The sequence below is a fragment of the Brachionichthys hirsutus genome, chromosome 14 (assembly GCF_040956055.1).
Source record: "Brachionichthys hirsutus isolate HB-005 chromosome 14, CSIRO-AGI_Bhir_v1, whole genome shotgun sequence".
Taxonomy (NCBI): Eukaryota; Metazoa; Chordata; class Actinopteri; order Lophiiformes; family Brachionichthyidae; genus Brachionichthys; species Brachionichthys hirsutus.
Window position 1 is genome coordinate 6,153,412 of NC_090910.1, and position 13,319 is coordinate 6,166,730.

A 13,319-nucleotide genomic window follows, 5' to 3' on the forward strand; every position below is an offset into this window, starting at 1 on the left:
TACAAAATGTTTTGTTCCTTCATTGCTTTGTTTTGTCTTTTTCTTGTCTCTCAATAGCTTTCATTGCCTATCTTTTTTTTTAATCTTTTTTCCTCCCGCTTTGATGTGCTATTCTTGCACGTTATTCTTCTTCCCCTTTCCTTTTTTTGGGGGCTTGATTCTCCTCCCATCCCTTAGACTTGTCACTTGCTGACTGTCACTATGAGTGACAGCAGTACAGTATGCTGTAAGGCGTGCAGACTGCCTCCCCTGCACGTTGCTAATGATGAAGTGAAGTGAAGCTTAAATAATCTTTTATCTCGATTTTCTTTTCTCTTTTGACTCTCACATTTGATTAACACAGGAATTTTTGTTTCAAATGTGTTTTTAGCCGTCTCTGAAAGGGTCAGAGTTTAGGAACCTCATTCTTCTCCCGGCTTTTAGGAATTCATTGTCTTGCTCAACTGAACTGTTGCTGCTGTGTCAGACACACATCATCTGTCATTTCTATTGTTCACCTCCCATCGCTTATGTTTCATCCATCCATCATCCATCATCCATCCATTTTCTTCCGCTTTTCCGCTTTGCGGATCACGAGAGTTGCTGGAGCCTATCCCAGCTTGGGAGGCTGGACGCACCCCGGATGTGTTGCCAGTGCATCGCGGGGCACACACTCACACACTACGGACAATTTAAAGTCATCAGTTGCATGTTTTTGGTGGTGGGAGGAAACCGGAGAACCCGGAGGGAACCCACGCGGACATAGGGAGAACATACAAACGCCGCACGGATGAGATTAAAACCCGGTACCTTCTTGCTGTGAGGAGGCATTTATATTTAAATCCGATGGCACAGGAGTACAAATTGGATTGTGACATTGCATTGCGGAATGAACAGGACATCCTTGAGCCGCCTGACAGTTTCTACGAACACGGCTGATTGCACTCACAGCAAAGTGTTTTATGTAGTGGTCATATTTTATCTGTGGCATCGCTGTGTAAATGGCATCTGTCTGCTGGGACCCGTGACATCTGGTGCCTGACACCAACCATGCGGGAAGTGCTGACCTCTAACATTTTTTATTATCATAGTTTGTCACATTAAAATGTGTTGCATGTCTCCGCTGTTGTTTCAATCTGTTCCTGTCTCGCGGCGCATCACTCAGCTCCTGTCGTTCTCTCATTGATATTTCATCTTTGTGTTTTTCATCCTTTTCTATCTCTTGTGCTGTGGATGGAGTGGCTCAAGCAGCACGGACTAGTTAACACATTTAGAGTGTGGTGAATTGTGTGTCTGTGTGTATACCCATATACTACGTGATTAAGTATTACAGTAGCACGAGTCTGTGCGTGTTCAGTGTGCTGTCTGGTCCTTAGAAGGGCATTATCAGCAAAACAATTGTTTTCCTATGCAATTGCATGCAAACTTGCAGATTCCTCTGATAAATGGCAGATTTGAAAATACTGCTTGGAACAGTGGCTTCATGTCTGAGTATGTTTGAAGTGTAGTTGCGAGTGAGTGTATCTGTTCTTTATTGGGCAGCGTTTGATAAACGATGCACCGGTGGGGAAGCTGGCATTCTGCCTGGTCCAACAAACTAATGGAAACACATTAATTTCCACAGATATCACAAATGCAAGTTGGACTGATGAGTCAAGGGTGATTAAAAGCAAATGAAGATTGATTTTTGTCCTCACGTTGCCAGTCTTGAAGTGCCTCCATACTTCATTTGTGACGATTGAGACTGGAGAAGGAAGAGGTGCGTAAGCTAAGTGGAAAGGAGGGATGCGTTTAGATAATAATGCAAGAACGCAGGTGTGATATTGAGAGTTATTAGACCAAAAAAAACAAACAAACATGAACCACACTGGAACTAGAATTTTTGATGCTGTATTTAGCTCATTGTCCGAACTGACTTCAAACAAAGAACACAAACCCATCAAGCACTCATTTGTTTGCATTCTGGTAAGTAATCCTGAAACAGCCGTTATAATGGCAACCATGACATTTAAAATGGTACATTCATGGGTTTTTGCAGCAAATCTGAATTGGTTCCTATTCTTAGAAGAGTGAGTCTTGAGTTCTTAACTGTCAAACTCTCCCACCTTGGACTCTCCACCTCCATTTGCACCTGGATTAAGGACTTCCTGTCTGACCGCACACAAAGGGTCAGACCCGGCTCCCACCTCTCCCCCACCGTCACACTCAACACCAGCTCCCCACAGGGATGTGTACTGAGTCCGTATTCTCTGTACACCTATACGACTGCGCGCCGACCCATGTCTTCAAAGCCATCATCAAGTTTGCTGCATGCGCTGTTTCATCACTTTAAACTTATGTTGTTACATCCCATTACTGAATGTCCTGTTATTACTTGAATTTTATGTTGTTTTTAGACACCAGACGGAGCAGCGCTCCTAATCTCATTGTGTAGCCACTATGCCATGACAATAAAGGATTTCTATTCTATTCTATTGATTGTTTCGACATATTTTGCAAAGGAAACCTTTCCAGAAAGTGTCTGGTTCTATATTTCAGGGGGGCTCTGTGAAAAGAGTTGAAACCCCTCTTTTAGCAACTTCATCCATATATATAATGAAGAATTATTTCATCATTATTTCACGCTTGACATTAATTCGCTCATTACATAGTGCTTTCTGTTTGTGTTTTCTCTTTGTGCAGGCGTGCTGTGGAACCTGTCATCATGTGATGCCCTGAAGATGCCGATAATCCAGGACGCCCTGGCCGTTTTGACCAATAGCGTCATCATACCTCACTCGAACTGGGACTCCTCGCCCAATCAACATGATGACCGGAAGCTCCACCTCCATACCTCCCAGGTGCTCCGCAATGCTACTGGCTGCCTCAGGTAAAAGCAGTACACACACGTACACTCAATGTAGATTGTATATGGATATTACAGTACATGACCGTGTGTGTGTGTGTGTGTGTGTGTGTGGGCGGGGGGGGGGGGGGGGGGGTGTTGTCAGAATGACTTTTGATGTAGTGCTGTCCATGAGCAAAATTTGTTCATCTCAGATGGCTGGGAGTTTCAAAATAAAACAAATTGTCCACTTGTCCTCTTTGAGTGCGACACTTAATCGTCCAGCAGCAGGCCTTGGATTAAACCACAGCGCTGCCTTTGCAGAGCTCCTCTTCAGATGTTTTGAATGGTGATCCCAAGCTGTGAAACGCCTCTGAAATCATTTCAAAGCCAGTTTGAAGATGCTACAAACATTTATTTATTTTTCTTAATATGTATTCATGTCACTTTAAGTGTAAGGTGTTAGAATACGATGTGTGCGGGCTCAACATATCAAGGCAAAGGCTCCAGCTGCTCCGGTCGTTGTTCCATTTGAGATCACATGAAATGTGAATGCCATCTTGGAAAATAGTGCATCCAAAACAAAACTAAAACCTATAATGTTTAATCATGAGCATTGTCTTGTTTGTTTGTTTGTTTGCTTCTGGGTGTAAATATGTTTCGGCCAGACTTCGTTATCTTCTGGCCGATGAGTAAAACGTTCTTCTTCTGCCAGTCAGAGAGAAGACACCGATCCAACCCCGGCAATTTCATCTGAATCAAGCGTTCTTCATTTCAGCGTGTAAACTATTAGTGGCAGCATATAGCGCCATTCCTCTGTCCTCGCTAACTAATTTGTTCCATTCCAGAGGCTCTACTGCCAAATACGCCGATCTGTAATATTAATTTGAATCACAGTTTGCTGGTGAATTGTGTGGATGCAGTTGGAAATAGTGTAGCATAAATAATAGTTTTGAATAAATTCTAATTAGTGTTGCTTTCATGCAGAATGCTAGTGTCCAGAACAGGATCTGCAATGGAAGCCTGTAGTACAGAATAAAGTGATTGTAGGACTGAACCCATGAAGTAGTGTACCGGTGGGGGTGTTTGGTGTTTCACTTGTGTGTGATTGTGTGCTTTGATAATGGACAAAACAGCGAATTATGCTGATGGACCCAAATGTTGCCTCATCGGGTGGCGGGCATTAAAAACCCCAGTTTACTCCAATAATGATTATGCACGCACGCACACACACACCAGATGCAAGGTCTCCATGTGGAGGTGTTTCCATCTCACAATTCAGGGGCTGTTTGTCTCCCTGGAGGTTGTTGGTTTACAGCCACGGCAGAATGGCCCACTGTCTTCACATTGTGTGTGTGTTTGTGTGCGTGTGTGTGCTCATCAGGATCACACTCTTGTAAGCACTCTCCATTTATTTCCTCTCAGACAGCCACAGTTGTGGGATGAGTTATGGGATGTCCAAAAGAAAATCTTTATGGTCTGGTATGGTTTTGTTTCCATATAATTGTTGTTAATTGTTTGTTTTTTTTGCGCTTTTGTGCCTTCTGGCGACGACCCTTTGCTGCCTGTGTCCTCCTCACACACGCACACACACACACACACACACAGCCACCACTTACCAGCTGTGACAGCCATGATATTAATGTACTAATGCATCAATCATTACTTTAAGACTCTTGGTGGCTTCTCTACCAGCCGGATGTCTGAATTTTTTTCTCCGTACACACTGGCACAAATTTTGACGTCTTCAGGTTGAGGTCTTCTCTCTTTTTCTCTTCTATTGATTTGCCCTGAGGAAATCAGGTCGACTGAGTCAGGTCTCTTTTAGATCTTTTCTTAATACAGAAATGTATCAAACTGCCCTTCCTGATTTCATTTGAGATTTACATTTCGAGTTGTTTTTTATATATATATATATAAAGGTTTTTACTCCTTTGTTTATTATTTTTTTTATTTTTTTGCTACCATTGTGAAGCATTTTGTAACTATATTTTGTAAAATCTTCTAGAAAGATTCTAGAAAGGCGACAATTATCCTATTTTCAACTTTGCTTTCCATGAACAAATCTCAGTTACACTGCTGAACATACAATCAACAATCAAAGTATTGAACTCCTGATAAGTAGACAATCTTTCTTTATCTTGAGCCACAGCCGCTCTTAACTGTGTGATTGCTATTGCAGCAATATGCATAAGGTTTATGGAGCATTTTTTAATTTCTGGATTTTTTTAAATGACTCATCTCAAACAGCTGAGTCATAGAACCCAAGCAATTTGCCTTGAAAAGTGCTGATTTTTAAAATCTCAATCTGTTGGATAAAGTCCCCTGATATTTAGATAAAGCCACCACTCGTAGTTTTATTCCATTTAATAAACTTTTTTTTATATATATATATATATATATATGAGTGTCAATTGTATTTCTTAGACAGTAGCTGTTGTAAGAGGACAGTCATAGTCAAAGCTTGGTCACCAGCCCAAGCTTTACTGCATGCAAAGTTCTTCCATAACACAGCTTCTGCACCATTTGGGGAACTGAAAACTGTAGTATGGCAAAAAGGTTTGATCTATTTCACCTCAAAGTTCCCCACAAGAATACGTCAAATGTTTGTTTATCTGGTTTCCATAAGACCGAAATGACTGAACATCAAAGTTTTACTACTGCTAGGACTGCTACACAGTGAATATTTCAGACGTTAGTCGTTTACACCGACGGTTCTGTGTCTTTTTGCTCATTAGGTAATTATTTAACGATGCAGGCTAATGACTTAGCCTGAATTAATGAGAGGTGACATCAGATAGAATGAAGTGTAAGCCTGTAATGGACTCGTTAAACAGTCGAGATTAGCACTTAAATTTTAGGGCATTTAGTGACAGACACAAACACACTTGAAATACACAAAGCGAAGTCATTTAAAACACCCACAGAGGTGTGTGTGTGTGACCTCTTTTAGTATTTTGTTGCTGTGGAATGCAACCTTATGAAATATTAGTTTTAACCATATAAGCACAGCTTGTGTTGCCAGGCTCCGTGAAATCCCCTGTTTCAGAGTGAGCACTCAGACAACTAAACTGACACAGCATGATGTGCGAATACCCGAGGACGCAAAACACCCAGAAAGAAGGTGGCGAGCTATTTTCTGCACGCCCGGGCCACATTGTAAGTCAGGAATCAGCATGAACGTAAAGGTGTGTGTGCAAAAAAGAAACAATAATTCATGCTTCATTGAAGAACCACTGGAATAACAAGCTCATGTTCACAGGCAGAGGGCAAGCGCAGAAATACAGACACATTCTCACAGTCTTACCTGCATGCACACACACACACACACACACACACACACACACACACACACACACGCACAGTTCATGATGCAGGAGGCTTTTCCAATGACGTTCGTCCAAACAGACAAAGATATTAAGCCACCAGTAAACCTCTAGATATGACTTATTCATGTTTAGGGGTTTAAAATGAATTTGGATGGTATGTCAGTAAATCATTTTTACAAATGTAAGAGATTCCCTTGTGATCCAGCAAAAAACAGACGCTCTCCACCCGACTGGATTATTACACATCTTTCACGGATACCATGTTGGTATTTTTCCAATATGAAAAACGACATGCTGGTTGTTCTGGAAAAGCCAGACATCTATAAAAGTGTATATATCTTATAATATTAAGTGTATTTTACAGTGGTGTCCAGATTATGTAGTAAGTGAATTGCCATCTCTGCTTGTAATCATCTGGTTGTGCAAAACTAGGACATTAAAATTCAATGAAAAGCTGCCGACTTAGAGAGCGGTCGGAACGTTCACGTCTATACATTAGATCAAATGAAGATTTGCATGCAAGCCTTCATTTTTATTGAGTGAGCATCAGTGCAGAAGCTCAGTCTCTGTTACCTTCAACCACAGTGAAGCATCAGATAAATAACTTCGCGTGAATCTCAGTAGAAATCATAACATTCAAGACTGAGTGTTAAAGCAGTAAATATGAAATTCGTCTTCTGCAGACGCACACCTCTTGTCTTTGGCGTTTAAACATTAGCCAAGGCGAAGCATTTTCACTTTTTCTCGCATTTTTATCGACTCAACAGAGAATGGAGTCTGCTTAAAGAGGTTTTCCATTGTTGCCCATTAACATTCAAAGCGGGTGAAAATGACTTGACCTTCTCTCGGAGGCAGAGAGCTGTGAGCGTAAAGTTTTAATTGAGTTCTTGCGTCTTCCTCCTTGTCCCTCTTTTCTCTCTTTCTCATCAGTACAATAAATGACTGACCTCTTCTAATAGACTGCTGAAACAGCTGCGATCTCTTTATTATGCCAGCGTGATGGATGAACTTATTCATTCTTAGCGTCCCATTGTCGTCCTTCTTGTTCACGCCTTAATTACAGCTATTTTAACATTTGGCCTCCGCAGGAAAAAGGTCTTTAAACTCATGTTACCCAATTTCAATAATTGTTTTGTTGATTATTTTGATTCCATGCATTGTGTTTTGAACAGCTGTCTGCGCCTATATCCCTTTATCAGTAAGGCAGCATAAACGTGGTCTGTTGAAGTACAGTTCTCAAATAAAGCAGCCAGCAGATCAGAGGTATCGACATGAAAGCTGCAGCTCTATAGTCACACAGTTCAATTCCAGCTGAAGGCAACAACTGACGTTGCCTCGTCTTACGCCCCAGTTCCTTTTCAAGACTCGACTCAAACAAAGTAAGCTGCACAGATGTTAATAATGAGACCGCCCATAATTATAAAAGAACCAATCGGCAGCGGTTTGGTGCTCCCTCGCCAAAAAACTGCAGCTGGTCACCAGAGGATGCAAATAACTTCAAAAAATCCCCTCACACCATCGTTCAATTTAGTCTGCCTGCCTTCACGGAGCAATGCGTTAACACACCACCTATCAGCACAGCGACACAGCATATATGATGTGATGGAAGAATATTAGAGGACATCACCGTCTATACGACTGGGAATGAGATGAAAAGATTTGGCAAATTGAGACTCTTCTGGGGAAATGCGCTGAATGGTTGGAATAAAGAGATTTTTAATGTGGCCGTACATTTATGTCTTGACCTGGAACCTGTATTTGAGTTTGCATGTTCTCCCCATCTCTGGGTGGGCTCTCTCTCTCTCTGTCTCTCCCTCTCCTGGTTTTCCAGCTTCCTGCTGCTACCAAAAAAAAAAACATGCAGTAGAGGTGAATTGGTGATTCTTAATTGATCGTAGGTGCAAATGGTTCAGCTAGGATCGTTGCTTGTGGCCATGCAATGAACTGCTGACTTGTCCAGAGGGAACCCTGCTTACTGTCCAAAGTCAGCTGGGATTGACTCCCCCCCACAAGCCCCCCTAACCCTACACAGGATGATAGTACTGAAAGTTTTAACCACTGGATCTCTAATTTGTGTTCGTGTCGAGTTTATCTCATTTCTCTAAGTTCCAGCCTTAGAATGTGTAAACTTGAGGTATTTTTAAATAAGACTATTCAATCTATCTCATGCCATTAGTTTTATATTTATTTTCTGAGCACAGGCAGATGAGTCAGCGTCTGATCCTGAGTGTCTGTATCACCGAGAGCTCCACGTCGAAACCCAAACAAATGCAACAAACACCGCCCACCTATCTAAATCTAAATCATTATCGCTGTGCATCATATTGGCCAAGCTGTAAATGATAAATGACATATCAGCAAAGCTGTCAGAAGCAGATTCCTCCCCTCCTTTTTTGTTTTTGTTTTTTTTTGCTTTGGACTCGGGTCAAGAGCTTTAGAATAGATTGAAGTAAATCTTTGGGGCACAGATTGAGATGTATCCAGAATTGTAATGTTCCGTTTTCAATTGTTTAGTTTAGGAGGAGCTGCCAGGTTCCCCATCTCTCTCTCTCTCTCTCTCTCTCTGTCCTCTTATTACCACCTTTTTCTTCTTTCATCTGCCTCTCTTTCTTATCGTCTCCCATCAACAAGTCTCTGTCTTTTTTACAATTCACAATCTTCTTTTTTCCCAAGGCGCATGTTGTACGTCCCGGCGTTCCCATGTGTGTTTTGTGTGTTGCAGGAATGTAAGCTCTGCGGGTGAAGAGGCGAGACGGAGGATGAGGGAATGTGACGGCCTGACAGACGCGCTGCTCTACGTCATTCAGACCTCTCTGGGCAGCAGCGAGATCGACAGCAAGGTGCGAGGGACTGAATAGCTTATCTTGGGTTTGTGCAGTGAGCGTGACTTGGACTGCATAAATAATTAAAAAAAAATGTGTTCCTCCATTGTGCTTTGTGCTGAAATCATTTTAGGCATGATTGCCATTCATTAAATGTGCATTTTTAAGTACTAGCTTCCAACTAGTCTCTGGCTCGGTGGTAGACACAGTCACGCTGTGGAAATCTTCTCATTGCACAGGAGGTGAGAAATTAAGAAACACAAAACAACACTGTTTGAAGCCCCTTTGGAAACCACAAGGAAGAATAATTGCGATTTTCCTTTTCAATGAGAAGGGGGGGGGGGGGGTCATGTTTTATTTAAATTCAAAGTGTAGCTACACTTCTTGATGCCAATTAAGCTCTGCCAGTTGCCAGCGTTGAGCGGGTTTATGTTCACTTTGTGTTGTTCTGCATGAGGACATGTTCATGTTGTGTGTTTATGAGACAGTGTGCGGTCGTGGATGGCTGGCTACTCAAGGTCTCCCCGTCTCCCAGACTCTCTAAATGGCTGTCTTTAATCACTGTTTAACCGCCCGCCCTCTTCACCGTCTGACTGCAGTCCCCAGAGAAGTGCTGTCGCCACAGTAACGCTACAGTCGGCAGGACAACCAGCGAGTGGTGACAGCTTGAAACTGCAACATACAGTGCCGTTGCCACATTTTCATTCTTTAGCTGCTCCTCTTTCTCCCGTCCGCCTTTACCCAGATCACATCCTTATCGCATATTAATAATCAGCTTGTTCAATTGGGAGATTTGTTTTCGGGGAGAAAATGCATCCCAAAAAGCATTAGGAAAGCTTGTAGCTCCACTTTGCCAATAAATTACGCAGATTATTTGACTTATTTAACATCACTCACCTAAAACAAGAAAGTGAAAGTCTCAGTCTCAACTCTCTCCTCCTTGCTTTTCAAACTCCAGATCATAAAAAATATATAATGTGACAGTTTCGTTTTTTACTTTATGGTCACATTAAGCCATTTACAGATTAGTGCCATTACATTGTAAGGAGACGCACAGACGAAAGGATGTTCTAGAGACATTTAAATGTGTAATGACACACAGGGCCAATTAACTAAATTGATACAGTAATTTCAAATGATGGTGCAAGACATGATGGACTCTGCACATTGTTCTCAATGTGCAATCGCTATAATGGAGGTATTTCTTCCATTATATGATGTTGATATTTAAGAGGTTGCATTAAATATGATTGTCATTGAGGAGGATTTTTACTGCAAAGTTCATTGATATATGTAGCATTGAGCCGAAGAGGCGTGCTAGATGGGGGGGGGGGGGGGGGGGCGAATACAGCACAGCAGAACAAGGTCAACCTTTCAGGTACACAGGCGCTGAACCCCGGGGCCACAAAAGGGTCACATCTTAGAGTATAAGAACAGGATAGACTTCTTTTATATATCACAAATTGATTCTTATCTAATTTTCTAGCCTGTCAAAGATGATTTTGAGGCTCCACTCAAAAACGTTACAGAACTTTAGGGGTCAACCAGATTCCAACTGAGGCCAGTGCACCTCTGGGTCTGCCCCTGCATCTGCATAAACATCTGTGATCCTACATTCATGCATTTTTTGGCTTATTGGTTGTTCTGTTCAGGAACTGGTTCCAACCTCTGGTCTTCTTGTATCGAGACTATGACCTCTATAGGAAACAGTTTTAAACCAAAGTCTAGAATTTTGTCTAAACCCCTAATGTGAAATATCAAATCGTGAATGAAATGATTGTCTTTGTTCATTTCTGCTCTGTTACCTTGATGACGCTCCCTTTGCTCTCCGTGATGCTAAACACACACAACTTCACATGCGAACGCAAACACTCCGCAAAAGAAAGGATTCGTTTCTCATCATCCTGGGACCCATTCACTTCACCATCAGCGAGTCTGCCTCTGAACCTGGTGTTTAATGGGGTGTGATCCAATATGTGAGGCTCATTTTTCCTCATTTGCTTGAGATCATTGTAATCTCATTTCAAAGTTGGAGCCAACAAAATATAGAACAATATTACCTGAGATCATCATTCTCCTTTCCTTCCCCTCTCTCTGTCTCTCACTCTCTCTATCTGTCTGGCTCATGGTTGGGGGGGGTGGCATGGCAATAGATTAGAAGTGTGAGAGTGAGTGGTTTTTATTAGCATGTTTTGGCTTATGTTTCATTAAATGGCATTGACAAATATCCTGACTGAAGTTCTTCATTTTATTTATATCAATGTATTTCTATTTCTCCTTTTCATAAGCCTTCTCTCCACACACTCTGCTCTATCTCTGCCGACACGCTTTGTCTCCAGACGGTGGAGAACTGCGTTTGCATCCTGAGGAACCTGTCATATCGTTTGGCTGCCGAGACGTCCCACGGCCAACAGGGGGGCCTGGAGGAGCTGGACGGCCTGCTTTGTGACGCCAATGGCCGCGACGGCGAAAGCTCTGGTTGTTGGGGGAAGAAGAAGAAGAAAAAGAAGGGAGCTGATCAGGTAAGAAAGACAGATAATAGAAGATGAGGAGGGCAAGGAAATGATGGTGGCATAGATAAAGTGGATGAAAAATATCTAAACCACAATGTCTCATTGGTGTCGTCTGGCTGTATGTTGGACCTGTCATGCCGATCACAGAAGGCTGGACTCTTAGCCTGTGTGAATGCATGTGTTCTCTGACTGCACTTTGAGTCTCTTCAGGTTTTTGAATGTGAATGTGAATGAATGAGGCAGAGAGTATTTTGCATCTTGAGTTGAAACGCATGGGCTTCTTTTATAATGGATTTTCCCATAAACATTTATGTATTTGACAGTGTTTTTATATATATATATAGATATATTTCTAACTTTATTTTTATTATAAAAGCATTATAAGTTCAACGTAATTTGCACATTATCTGATTTTCTTGGGATTGCAACTTTAACAGCAACGGTGCTGGATACGAAGGGTATAAAACAAATCCAAAATGGACAAACAAATTGAGTACGTGAGATAAAGTGACAGCGTGTTCAGAGGGACTCAGTAGGAAGCAGCCGAGAGATTTTTATTGGCAGCTCATTAAAATAATGTTCTTCATCATTGCGCCCCCCCCCCTTGAGAGAAAATGTTATTGTTTCCAAACCCAGAAAAAACATCTTTCAGATTGAGAAGATTAAAACCTTCAAGAACGTAACGTCTCTCCTCTTGTTAAGAATAAATTATTATATTTTTGTGCAGTGGAACCTGCCAAAAATCTGATTTTAGAATTCTACACACATTTGTGTTTATATCTGATTTATTTATTCCATCATGGGATAACCCAACCCAGCGTCGCCTTTCACTCTTCCCAAAGGACGTTGCATGTGCTTCAAACACAGGACACGCATTAACTTTTTCTTTTTGTGAGCACAGACAAATGTGTGATCAGTAAGTAATGAAGACTTAATAGATTGAAAAATAATTGTAAAACATTACACACACACACAAAGTGTGTCAGCAAAGTGTGACACAACACTGATTGATTCAGATTAGGTCTCTGATCGATTTCAATCTTTAGTTTTTTGGAACCTATTCAGGCAGAGACGGTAATCCAGGGAGAGCTAAGAGAAAAACGTTGTCTAGAAAACCAAACGTATTACCGTGGGGGGGAAGTAGTTAGTGAATAGGCAGCTGCAGAGGAACTAAAAGAGTGGCATGGGCGAAGAGAAGCGGGAAGAGCGAGCCAGACGGTTGAAATGTGGTCTCCTTAATCATTCATTAGAGGGTGAGACAGAAAGGCCAAGGAGCAACTCGGGAGCCTCAGCCGAACCAAAACACTCGGAATGGACAAGTGGGAAACAGACAAGGTTCTAGTGATCAGAAATATGAATCAGGCCCTGAAAGTGTCATTTCTAACATTTCAGATCGGTGTATTTAGGCTTTGCCACACGTTAAATGAAGGGTTGAGGAACTTGAATCGTGTTGAATTGTTTATATCAGCATTTCACAAAAATATTCCTTCGCTATTGAGCAAGCAGAAGAAAATGTATTTGAAATGTCTGCTATACTTAATATTTAGAGTACACACATTAAGTTTATGTATGTACATTTCTTATGTATGATGTCTCTAGGCGACAGAAAGTACTCCACTGTGAGAGTTGATGTTCTGCTCTAGTGCCCCTACACACTTCAAAATATAAACAGCCTTTGATTTTTATGATTAGAGGATCTATGTATAGAAAGAAAACATGCAGAAACACACACACACTTCACAGCACCTCTCTCAAGACACACGGTAACCTAGTTTACCTTGAGACGGGGAGGAGGGGGGGGCAGCAGAGCAAAACCAAGATGGTCAATAGGGAGCGGGGGGGCAGAAAACTG

At 41.8% G+C, this 13,319-nt stretch overlaps 1 protein-coding gene across 1 annotated transcript in view; it reads left to right on the forward strand.

Annotated features, from left to right (window-relative positions):
• Positions 1-13,319, forward strand: part of ctnnd2a (catenin (cadherin-associated protein), delta 2a) — a 147,328-nt gene that overhangs the window by 107,440 nt on the left and 26,569 nt on the right. Inside the window, exons 15-17 of the mRNA XM_068748223.1 lie at positions 2,662-2,848; positions 8,855-8,972; positions 11,294-11,476. Of these exons, the coding sequence (XP_068604324.1) occupies positions 2,662-2,848; positions 8,855-8,972; positions 11,294-11,476 (488 nt within the window). The remainder of the gene's footprint in view (positions 1-2,661; positions 2,849-8,854; positions 8,973-11,293; positions 11,477-13,319) is intronic.